Here is an 11745-nt window from a genome sequence, read left to right as displayed (position 1 = left end):
ATAAGTATTTACTGTGAACTACTAACATTTCAAAATGCCATTTCTACCCAGCTGGTTTTAACTCACCCACCTACCGAAAATTGTTTTGTATTTCAAAATTTGCACGACTTTTAATTTTTCTAGTACATACATTTAAAAAGAAAGAAAACTTTCCCTCGGCTGGTTTATATTTTGTCATAGGTCAGTTTTTTTGTTGTTTTGTTTCTTGCTAGTGCTCATCATTTCTAGATAATGTCAAAATCTCCCCAACCATCCCCCACTCTTGCAATTTCTCCGTGTATATGCCTCTCCCTACAACCAGTCTGTTTGTTTCTTGCTGCTCTTTTTTCCCCTCTTGCACACTGCCCTTTTGCTCCTCTGCTTCAGAATTCCCGGGAGAGGTTACACAGCCATGTCTGGTATCCCAGGGTTGAGAGAAACAACTTTGCCCTACTGTGCAGCTCTGGTTCAGGACCAAGGACAGCGCCACATGCTACAGACACACACCCTACTTCTAGTTATGTATGAAAATAGTTTCTTCTATTTTTCTAGGTATTCATGCTTTTCATAATTATTTCATAATACATTCTCTGCCTATCAGAGTTTCCTCCTTCTTTTTAAAACAAAGAGTAGAAAGGTCTCCCATTTACAGGCTGAAAATGCCTATAATATTAGTAGTTTCCATTTAATGAACACTTGCTAAGTATTTAGCATACATGATCTTGCTGAATCCTTGTAACACTTTGAGATCGGTGCCATTATCACCATCTTTCAAACATGGAAAGTATGACACACAGAGTTTAAGTAATGTGCCCACTTCAAAGCTTGTGCAAATTCCTAAGCCAGCTGTGGCAGTTCTGGAGCAGTCACTGACTCATCGTATTCCTTTATGCAGATACATTCTACAGCATTGGGGACAGTTGGGGAAGAGGTGAAGACCATTGTCAATTTGTGGATTCTCACCTGGATGGAAGAACAGGGCCTCAGTCCTACATAGAAGCCCTCCCTACCATTCCAGGTAATGTGAACAAAGGCCCAATGTAATATACTGGGGGGTGGAGAGGAGGGCTGATATAAGGAGAAAATTCACTGTAGCTCCGCACTTGGTTTACCATTTGAAGATGGATATTAGCAGAATTTTGGAGCATAAAAATAAGGAAGGACCAAAATACTCCTACCACATGCTGGGTTTAGGGTGAGCCTTGGAGAGGTAGGGATACAAAGGAATATAAGACCTTACCCCTACTCTCAGGAAACATGGTCAGTAATTGGGAAGGGAGGATAAATATGTGAAAGGTAACTAAGAGCAAGCAACTTAAAGTACAAATAATGACAAGAGTTATGTCACATGATTGTCCCATTGTCAGGTAATTGTGCAGATTATAGTTACTCTCTGAGTTCAAAGAGTGCGGGCTGCCACTTGAGACTTCCAGGGAAGGTTTTCAGAAGAGGCAGAGTCTGAGCTGAGTCATAAAAATACATGCAAAGATTAGAGGGCCTTCCAGGTGGAGAATGCCATGAACAAGAGTCCAGTGAAAGAAAAAATAAACAAATACAAACCAACCATGATGTGCTTCAGGAGATCATGTATCAACTATTTCACGATGGCATTGCAAGGTGAAAATAAGTGTATTAATCTCAAAGTTAACAACTTGTAATACATTACTAACTACCCCAAGCCCCCAAATAAACAAATAAACAGAACAACTGAATGAAGTCCAGCACTTCTAGTGATCTGGCATTTTTTAAGATATAAGATGTTCTGATCTTTAACATTTTTTAGTTTGGAAAAAAATACCATAGGTGGTACAAAGATTACCCATTTTCAAAAAATTAAGATACATTAAAATACACAAAACAGTAAAACAAGTATATTAGGCAGGGTTCTCCAGAGAAACAGAACCAATGGGAGAAAGAGAGAGAGAGAGAGACAGAGATGGAGAGAGGGAAAGAGAGAGAGAGAACAAGATTTATTTTAAGGAACTGGCTCTATGATTGTGGAGGCTGGCAAGTCCAAAATCTACGGGGTGGGCCAGCAAGCCTGCTAGAGACCCCGGGAAGAGCCAATGCTGCAGTTAGTCCGAAGGCAGGCTTCTGGCAGAAGACCCCTCTCTTCAGGGAAAGTCAGTCCTTTCCTACTAGGGCCTTCAACTAATTGGATGAGGCCCACCCACATTGTGGAGAGTAATCTGCTTTACTTAAAGTCTGCTGATTGAAATGTTAATCTCATCTAGAAAATAATTTCACAGAAACAGCTAGAATAATATCTGACCAAATAGCTGGATGCCACGTCCTAGCCAAGTTTACACAGAAAATAAACAATCACAATAAACATACATAATACACCACATCTCTTAATTGTTTCAGGATCTTGCAGTGCCCCAGGGTTAGTACTAAATGCATTATTTGTATTTCACTGTGTTTCTGTGACTGTTGTCATGGTTTTGGCTCTGAACAGAGGTGCTGGTTCATCAGAAACTCACTGGTGGAATGGCAGGTAACCTTTCATCTTACAAGAGGACACAGGGCCAAAGGGGTGAGAGCAGTTGTTGAGTTGCCAACATTTTCTGAGGAGGTTGGAGTATCACTTCTTCTTGAAAGGAGAAGTGGTCAGAACTGCTACAAGATTCTTTCCTCTGAGAGATTTACTTGAAAGATCTGAAAGTCTACTGCAGATTCCAAAAAGTAAATCTTGGAGGCCTGAGGTTCTAGGCAAGTCAGGGGCCCCAGATTCTGTGGCAATCTTGGTTAAGGTTGCTTGCCCAGCTCAGGGCCTGCCCTACTGGGAGTGCTCCATTGTGATTGACTAAAATGATCTTTCTCTGTGGAGAGAGGGCGAGAGGGAGGACTAATGAGCACTCTTTCCTACCTGTGTCACACGTGTGGCGACTGGATTAGCCCCACAAATCATCCTTGGGACAAACCTCAGAGGGTGGGTGTTGTGACTCCACACAAAAATGGTCATATTTATCTGGAAGTAACTTTTGTCACAGGGCCAACTTATCAGAAATCTTCTGTCTGAAAGGAGGTTGTAAGGGTGAGGATTCTTCCTGTTGGTTCAGGTGCTTTTGATGCTACGATACGGACACCAGTTCCAAGTGTGGGTTTTTTTCCCGCACCACCAAGCAATTCTCCAACACCAGTGCGTGCTCTACAGTTCAACTCTATTCCGAAACTATTTACCCAGAGATAGCATCAGATGCCATAGTTTCAGACCTCAGTCCTACAAGACTGCCCCTCTTCATCCACTTTAGATGCCAATCACAAGTCCACATTGTCACCTGTCCTTCTGATAAGGACAGGCTATAAATCAGAGGTTCCCATGACCCCCTCTTTGGATTTGATTAACTTGCTAGAGGGGCTCACAAAACTCAGAGAGACATTTCACTTACTAAATTGAGGTTTATTATAAAAGGAGGTAACTTGGGAAGAGCCAGGTGGAGGAGATGCACAGGGCAAGGTATGGGGGAGGGCAGGGAGCTTCCACGCCCCTTCCAAGCACCACTCTGCCTGAATCTCCACGTGCTCGCCAACCTGCAAGCTCTCCAAACCTGTCCTTTGGGGGTTTTCTGGAGGCTTCATTCCATAGGCACAATTGATGAAGTCATTGACCATTAGTGATTGAACTCAATCTCCAGCCCCTCTCTCCTCCCTGGAGGTTGTGGGTAGGGCTGAAGGTTCCCACCCTACAATCACACGGTTGGTTCCTCTGGCGGCCAGCCCTCATCCTTAGGTGCTTTCGGAAAGTCACGTCGTTAGCATAAACTCCGGTGTGATTGAACAGGGTTTACTATGAATATAATAATATTCCACACATCTTTATATCTCTTGTCACTCAGGAAATTCCAAGGGCTTCAGGAGCTCTGTGCCAACGATGGCGATGAAGACCAAATATACATTTTCTATTATAAATCACAATATTACTCATTATTCTTTCCCTCTCTTTCCTTTTGCCTTCCAGGCTACTATCGCCAGTACCGCCAGGAGCCGGTCAGCTTTGGCAACATAGGTTTTGGAACCCCCTACTACTACGTGGGCTGGTACGAGTGTGGGGTTTCCATCCCAGGGAAGTGGTAACCCCAGGACGGTCGTGCTGGAAGCTTGCCCTGCCCGGCCCCCTCGACTAACTTGCACTAGGGCCCGTGAGCAGGAGAAGAGGTGGTGTCCCAAGCCTCACTGTCCCCAATGTCAGCAAGGCCACACGGTGGACACCGGACACTTCAGGCATCTTTGACCTGGAGCTCAGTCCTACTTCTTGGCCTGGACCACACACAGGATTCAATGTTGCTGTTGACTTTGCTTCTCCACATGTTTTGCTTATAATAGCTCATCCCAGAGACGGCAGAAATGCGCAGCTACCAGGACGCCTGGTGTGATTTTCATACTTTTTAGGCACAAAGTTCAGACGCTTTGGTATCTCCAGGGACCAGCATAAACACGCTGTGCTTGCTTTGCGGAACGCCACCCACGTTCTTTTCTTCTCACTGGACTCCTCCAAAAGTAGCTAAATTTAAGCTTTGGATCCCTTTCTATGCAGTAGAACTGAATTACTAAAAATGCCACCAAAGGAAATGTAGCCTACTGAAGATTTATTCTATGGACTTACCCACCACTAGACCAATTGTATCAAATCTTATTTGTAAATTCTCAATTTTGATATATATATATATATGTATATATGCATATACATATCCACACTTGTCTGCAAAGACATTGATTAAAATTGCTAAATTTGTACTTGTTCACTAGATAAATGTGTGTGGGACTTTTTGGAGCAGAGGTGCTGTTTATTAACATCTTTTTAGAAGGGTCCAAAGGATATGTACTCTATATAACACGGCAGGAATGGAAAGGTACCTTTTCTGTGAATGCTGCCGAGCTGTGGAAATGATTGGGATGCAGTGATGCTAGCTGTGAGCCAGTGGCAAACTGAGTGATTTCCACCTTCCATCCTCACGTGAGAAATGGGCTGGTGGTCTCTGTGAGGACATATCCAGTAAGTTTCCAGATTAAGATTTTAGGTCCCAGATGATTTTAAAATCCAGTTTAAAAAAACTTCTTTCGCCTTTCCTGCCTAGCTCAGTATCTACTCCTTGAAACAGAAGCATCTTACCCCTCTCAACTGCAGCATGAGAGGGTTTATTTAATGACACTTTAATTCTTCTTAAAACGTGGTGTCCTTTCCATGTGAGTGGCACCTCCACGTCCTCAGGCAGCTCTGGGGAACGAAGGGTTTGTCTTCTCTCCTAAGTTTCAGGGTAGAAGAACCAGTAGTGGGAACGAGCCAGAGGCAGACACACTTCTGGGGCCCGGGGGCTGTACCGCTACGTAAATGATGTAATGGCAGAAAGCATTCCGCCTACTGGAATCAGTTATTTTCGGTGCCAGCAGCGTGTTGAGGTGAAGCCTGATGTGTCCGGTAGGTTTGAAGATAAAACAGGAAACAAGTCACTGCGGGATTTTTGTGATGGGGCAGGCGAGAGCTGACATCTTCCCCAGTGGCCACAATTCCCTCTTCTACGGTAAACAACAGTGAAGAAAATGCAGGCGTTCTGACAGTCTGGGAAAATACTAGGATAGGAATCTTCTGGGTTTCTGGGGCTCTTGTACATAAAAGGGGAATTGTTTAAAAGGGTGTCTAAAAAACACCTATTTTCCACACTAACATTCAAACATGCTTCACAATAACAAGCAAGGATAAGATCTTTAAATATAAGTGAATTTTCCTAATAAACCCATCTTTGTTCTGGGGCCTCCCGCGGAAGAGATGGGGGATCAGGTCCAACACAGAGATGCAGGCACCTCTCCTCCGTGATTCACACTTTCATACATTAAACGTCGTGTTCCCTGTTGGCCTCACCCTGAAAGGCTTTGCACTCATTTCATACACAAAAGGACACGTTTCCCTCAGAAGGATTTCCTTACTTCACAGAAATACAAAGATATCACTGGTGTTCATTCAGGCAATGTTTTTTGAGCCCCATCTGGAACCTTAGACTGTATTTGATTCTGGAAAGCTGAACTTTTATTACAAAGAGATGTTTGCAGTTCTTTATAGAAATTACTGCAAATCCCAGATGATAGCGCAACCAAAACAAAAACACTGAATTTATGCAAAGGTGATAGTATTCTCAATATTCTCTCCAAATTAGGTTATGCAATAGTTTAAATGAGTCCACAGCGGTCACATCAAGTTTCTAGTGCTGTGTGGTCCTGGAGGACACGTTTTAGGGACTCCATTGGCAGCGGGATGCCAAGAAGGGGGCATTCAAGATAGTAGAGGGTCTGGAAACCATTCCATGTCAAGTTAGAGGAGTTTAATTACCAAATGAGCCTTGTTGGAAAATACTGAGATGTTCATCGCTGAAAAACCTTAAATATAGCTGGAAATGTCTAAACTTGCAATTTGAGGCCCTCAGCCTGTTTTTAATTGGCCTGTGAGCTCAGAATGGTTTTTCTATACATTTAAAGGGTTGTAAACAAAACAAACGAACAGTCCAAGCAAAAACACCAATATTGTGCAATGGAGACCATACATGGTTCCAAGGCCTAAAATATTTACCCTATAAGACAAAGTCTGTATAGCTGTAGATTAGAGTTTTCTTGAGGTTTAAAGAAGGTTTTAGCAAAGTCCAGATTTTAAAACTAGCACATGCTACTTAATAGATGTTTGTTGGCTCTTCTCTGACTTGAGTTATATTTATTATCTAACTAGCAAATCTGAACTCTGCACTGAGCGGTTGATCCGGGTCCCCCAGTTTCCTGTTGGTCAAGCCCTCTGTGCTGTGGTCTCAGGAAGTAGTATGGTCTCTAGGGGACTTCATGCATATTTAATATAACCATTTGGTTAAAACATAATTTCCAGCTTTTACAAGATGAGTCTTGACTTATTTTTTTTTCCCTTTTTGACCTATTCAAGCCATGTATCTTGGTCAGTTCAGGAGGGTGGGGAATTTGAGAATGTGGTGATGAATGGGGTTAAAACGCGTTTGCCTCTCTGTACAGAACACAGATCTCAGTCACTATGCGTAATTATAACCGCACTGGTGGTCCAATGGTTAGGACTCTGCACTTCCACTGCTGGGGACATGGGTTCGATCCCTAGTCGGGGAACTACTAGATCCCGCATGCTGTGCAGCACAGCCAAAACAAAACAAACAAAAAAATAAAGATGAGGAAACTGAAGAAAAGGACTGTTCAAGGATACACAGCATCAAATTGGGTGGATCAGGCCAGAATGAGCCTTGTGATTCAGAGTGGTTCCTTTCAGTATATATAGTTATCTTAAAGTCAGGTAGAAAAGTAAAACTCAAACAATGCAAAAATCCTTCCTTAATGAAAAGCACAAATGTATTTCTTACAAAATTCTAAAACAACAACAACAATAAAACAATTCCACCAATAGAATCAGCCCACACTTCTGCAACAGAATACAGGTTGTAGATGCCTTAAAATCATCTCCTTAAGATGTAACTATTTTGCAATTGGAGACAAGAAGTGAATTTAAAAATATCTTCCCAATCACCCCATGTCCCCATTCTCAGATTAGGCTGAGTCAGGAAAATTGTATGAAAACACAAAGTGTACTTGTCATGAATGGCGATCGAGTTTAAATATTAATTGTAAGATTATCAATGTACACATTTAAAAAATCATGATGAGAGCTAAGCACGTAAGGATTTATGATAAAGGGAAATAAAATCAACACAGAAATGGAGGCTGATAAATTTAACACACACAAAAAGCTTCTTGGTCCAAATTGGGAAAGCAGTTCTCTCTCAAGCAGAGATTGTTTGTTGGCCAAGAACAGAAATGCCCTCAAGTGTTAAGGAAAGGGTTTAAGTGAGGTTGGACCACGTGGTCTCAGGACAGGGAATAACTTGCGGGAGGTGCTGCCAGGTCGTGGAGGTGAGCGAGCAGTTGTTCTTGCCTCCCTGTCCATGAACAAACATGTGCCCCTCCAGCCTGCCAAGCCGTCTGAGTCCCTCTCAGCTCCCCGTGGTTTTCTGCAACTGTTTGTCAGACCACGCCCATGGTCTTCACGCTCCACCCCTCATCGCCACTCAACTCCATCCGCTTCCCCTCCCACTTCGGGAGACCCCACCTCACTTCACCAGGCAGATGGCAGATCTCCACGCACCTGCAGCGCGTCCATCCTGCCATCCTCACAAACAGCTGCCCCCTCTGGCCCAGGACCAGACTCTGATCTGTAACTGCAGTGTCTCCCTTTTGAAAGATCCTTCCCCAACATTCAGACGTGCTCTAGTGCTTCTCATCTTAAAACTTTTTAAATTCGAATTAAAAAATTTTTTCAACACCCGTGGTCCCCTTCAGCTACTCCCTTCACACTGTGCTGGCTTTAAGCTCAGTTCCTGAATTAATCACCCCCATTCCATCCCCTCGCCCCCCACTCCCCTGTATTTCTTACACGGCCACACCCTGGCCTCTCGCAGCTCAGCTCTCCCAGGTCTCTCCTCGTGGCTACATCCAGTGGACACTGGTCAGGCTATTTCTGTTGTGATCTTTTGGCGGCACTTGACAGCTTGTCCTTCTTGAGCCATCTCCTACCTGGACCTTCCTTCCCAGCTCCAAAGGCATCCGAGCCTTCCTGGTCCTTGTTTCAGGGGCTTTGGTGTTTCAGGGTGACTCTGGGGACTTTCTCCCCTGGCTTTTCTTTCAAAAGCCTAAACACATAAAGAGATTATTTGAGGTGGGGGAGGAGGAAGGTGGGTATTACGGGGTCTTTGTGGAGTTGGGGGAAGATGGGTAAGAGCAGTGCAGGAGACATCCCCCCAAGACGGGGGGAGGACGCTAGTTGAGGTTCTAGGAGGAGCAGGGCCCCACAGACCTCTCTCTCTCCATCTCCCTGGGAATACAGCGGGGTGAGGATGACTGTGGGGAGTTGATGAGGCTGGACCTGGGTGAAGGGAGGCTTCCAGCTCACCCCATCCGAGCCCATCCCACCCCACAGGGCAGGGAGCAGGAGGGTGTTTGCCTTCCAGGGCCATGGAGGCCTGGGTGTGGACACTGCATTAGTGACAGCCATGCCTCTCATTCACAAAGCAGATGTCAACTGAATCCAAAATACATGCCGGACATCCTTCTAGACCCTTTTCCAAGCTGCAGGGTGACCAAAATACACACGATCCCTGCCCTCGTGGAGACTGTATCCTCACGGAGCAGACAGAAGACACACAAGCCAGTAACCAGGTGTCAGCTGGTGGAAGTGAATGGGACAAACAGAGCAGATGACTGTTGTGGGCAAGTGGGGACCTAAAGCAGCGAAGAGGCTCCTCAATGGCTGGAGAGAAGGGAGGTGGGCATGGAGGGAGCACCAGCAACACCTGAGACCGAAGGGTTTCTGCCTTGGCATGTGGGACCTCAGACCTGACTTTCAAAGGCAATAATAAAATACTGCTCATTTTCTGGTCTTTGAATTCAGTAGAACTAACCTAGTTGACCCATTATGTTGCTAAAACTTTGACACCATAAAGGAAAACGTCTCGTTCCTGTCCCACCCAAGGGAGGGCTGACCCCAATCCAAGTCCACCCATCCAACTAATCACCCATCTTCAAGCTCCACACATCAGTAGGGGAGAGGAGAGGGACAGCAGGGGTCTTGCACCCAGAATCACCCAGCCAGGCCTCGTCCCTCCTCTCAACAGTGACTGGCTACTGACTTTATGTTTGGGTGGAAAAAGGGTCCTTTTGTAATTTTCCCAGAACAAAAAGCATTTACCTCATGATGAGCTGAAATCTCCCTTCCAACAGAAAAATTAATTGGTGTCTATCTTTTCTGGAACTTTGCCATACCAATTTCCACCACTCACTGAATTATCAGTTTTATGAAGGCAGAGGCTGTAACAGAGCAGGATCCTATGGGGCCTTCCCAGAACAGATGCCCCTCCCTACCCCATGTCATCTGCCTGTGTTTTGTCTGTAGAAAAATTTCAGTCAAAGAACAAGTTTAATCAGAGAAGTGAGAAATTGCAGAAAGAGAGGAAAACAGTCAGGCAAGACACAATAATAATAGTTTAGCCATTAAACAAAGTCAAGGACTTTTAGTTCCTCCTCAAGAGCTATAGGTAATATCCTAAGCCATAACCTTTGAGCTGTTTTTCAGATACCGAAACCCCCACCAGGTGGAAGGAGTTGACTGTGTGCTGCCCACAAGCACGTAGACCCCAGACTGGCTGGAACCAGAAGGTTGATGATGTTGACTCCCAATTACATCACCACCAACCAATCAGAAGCACGTCCACGAGCTGATCACACACCCCACAATCCCCCTCCCTCACCCTGTCTTTAAAAACCTTTCCCTGAAAGTCTTCAGGGAGTTCGTGTGTTTTGAGCACTAGCTTCCTGGACTCCTTGTTTGGTACCTGCAATAAATGCTGCACTTTCTTTCAGCACAACCCAGTGTCAGTAGATTGGCTTTACTGTGTGTGACCAAGCGGACCCAAGTTTGGTTCGGTAACAAGGCCACATCTGTTATTTCATTTACTATATCACATCCTGCCATCTAACACAGAGCCTGGTGCTCTGTGCTCTCCTCTGAGTGCATTTCTTCTATGTGTCCTACTTTGTTCAGTCTGCTGGCCCTGTTCACTTTGTTTCAGAGAATTTGAGGCCAAGATCATTTTCCCAAAGAAGTCCCATTGGCATGGAGAGATCTGTCCAGTGTCTGACAGTGGTCCTCTATTAGCTTATTTCCAGTTCTGTGACAATGTTTTTGGTTTCTGTGATTTTTTTTCCATTTAGAAATTGGAGATGAGATACACTGTAGGTCATTTGTAACATAGAACCTGGAATATAAAAGGTTGGTAAATCAAGCCTATTTCATTTTTTTCTTTCTGTCTAATAGCAGGGAAACTTGTAGTTGGGCAAAAAAAAATTGAGCAGGGGAGGAAAAACCCATGCAAATAGGGGCCCCAAGAAGTCTACTCCTTCCCCTGTCTTCCGGAAGGCTGGTTGATGCCAGGTAGTAGAAGGGCCTGGGTGGGAGCTGTGTCTCAGGCTAGGGAAGGGGTGGTGAGAAAGATTCTAAAGATGGATCTCTATGTTGACTTCTTGCCTTCCTGCTCCTCTCTGGCCTGTCTTTCATGTCTTTGCAGTCTACTTGTACTGGACAGGACCCCTCAGAGCACCTGCAATTTACACTTCAATCCACTGTCCCTTTCTGAGAAAAGGAGCTTTGTGAAGGAGCAAAAGTTGGCTACACTGTCCAGTTCTCGTTGGACAAGAACAGTTCTGGAACTACAGCGTGACAATAGGAAATGTTGAGATGCATCCATCAGATTACATATCCCTTTATGGAGTTGATAGATAGGTAGATAGTAGAAAGATAGATGAATGGATGGATGGATGGATGGATGGATGGATGGATAGATAGATAGATAGATAGATAGATAGATAGATAGATAGATAGACAGACAGACAGATTAGGGAGAATAACACCATCAAGATTTTCAACAGTGATACCAAGAGAGAGGCTCAGGGAGCAAGAGAGATGCCAGAAGAGCCACGCTGGTCTACAGGTACCACATCTGTCTGTTTGGTCCAGATGTTTGCTCTCAATCAGAAACCTTGGTTTCTGCTCCACAAATTCTTCTCTATCCTTGCTGTCTGCAACTTTTGGCCCATTTCTTCAAAGATGATGCAGCCATCTGAGCAGATATAGACCTTATACATATTTCATTAATTAGGCGAACATTTATTATTTACTAACTTGTAGAAGGCCCTGCGATGATGGATTAGCATCCCACC

The 11745-nt window shown here is 44.4% G+C and overlaps 1 protein-coding gene across 3 annotated transcripts in view; it reads left to right on the top strand.

The window, feature by feature from the left end:
* The window catches only part of FNDC1 (fibronectin type III domain containing 1), a 95507-nt gene extending 90833 nt beyond the window's left edge, over window positions 1–4674 (top strand). For all 3 annotated transcript variants that reach the window (XM_061207265.1, XM_061207264.1, XM_061207266.1), the window contains 2 exons: window positions 875–997; window positions 3941–4674. In XM_061207265.1, coding sequence (XP_061063248.1) covers window positions 875–997; window positions 3941–4056 — 239 coding nt within the window. In that variant the 3' untranslated portion in view covers window positions 4057–4674. The remainder of the gene's footprint in view (window positions 1–874; window positions 998–3940) is intronic.
* The last annotated feature ends 7071 nt before the right edge of the window (window positions 4675–11745 follow it).

This window comes from Eubalaena glacialis, chromosome 12, assembly GCF_028564815.1.
Source record: "Eubalaena glacialis isolate mEubGla1 chromosome 12, mEubGla1.1.hap2.+ XY, whole genome shotgun sequence".
Classification (NCBI taxonomy): domain Eukaryota; kingdom Metazoa; phylum Chordata; class Mammalia; order Artiodactyla; family Balaenidae; genus Eubalaena; species Eubalaena glacialis.
Note: the sequence above shows the minus strand (reverse complement) of the source record. Positions and strands in the feature narration are given on the sequence as shown.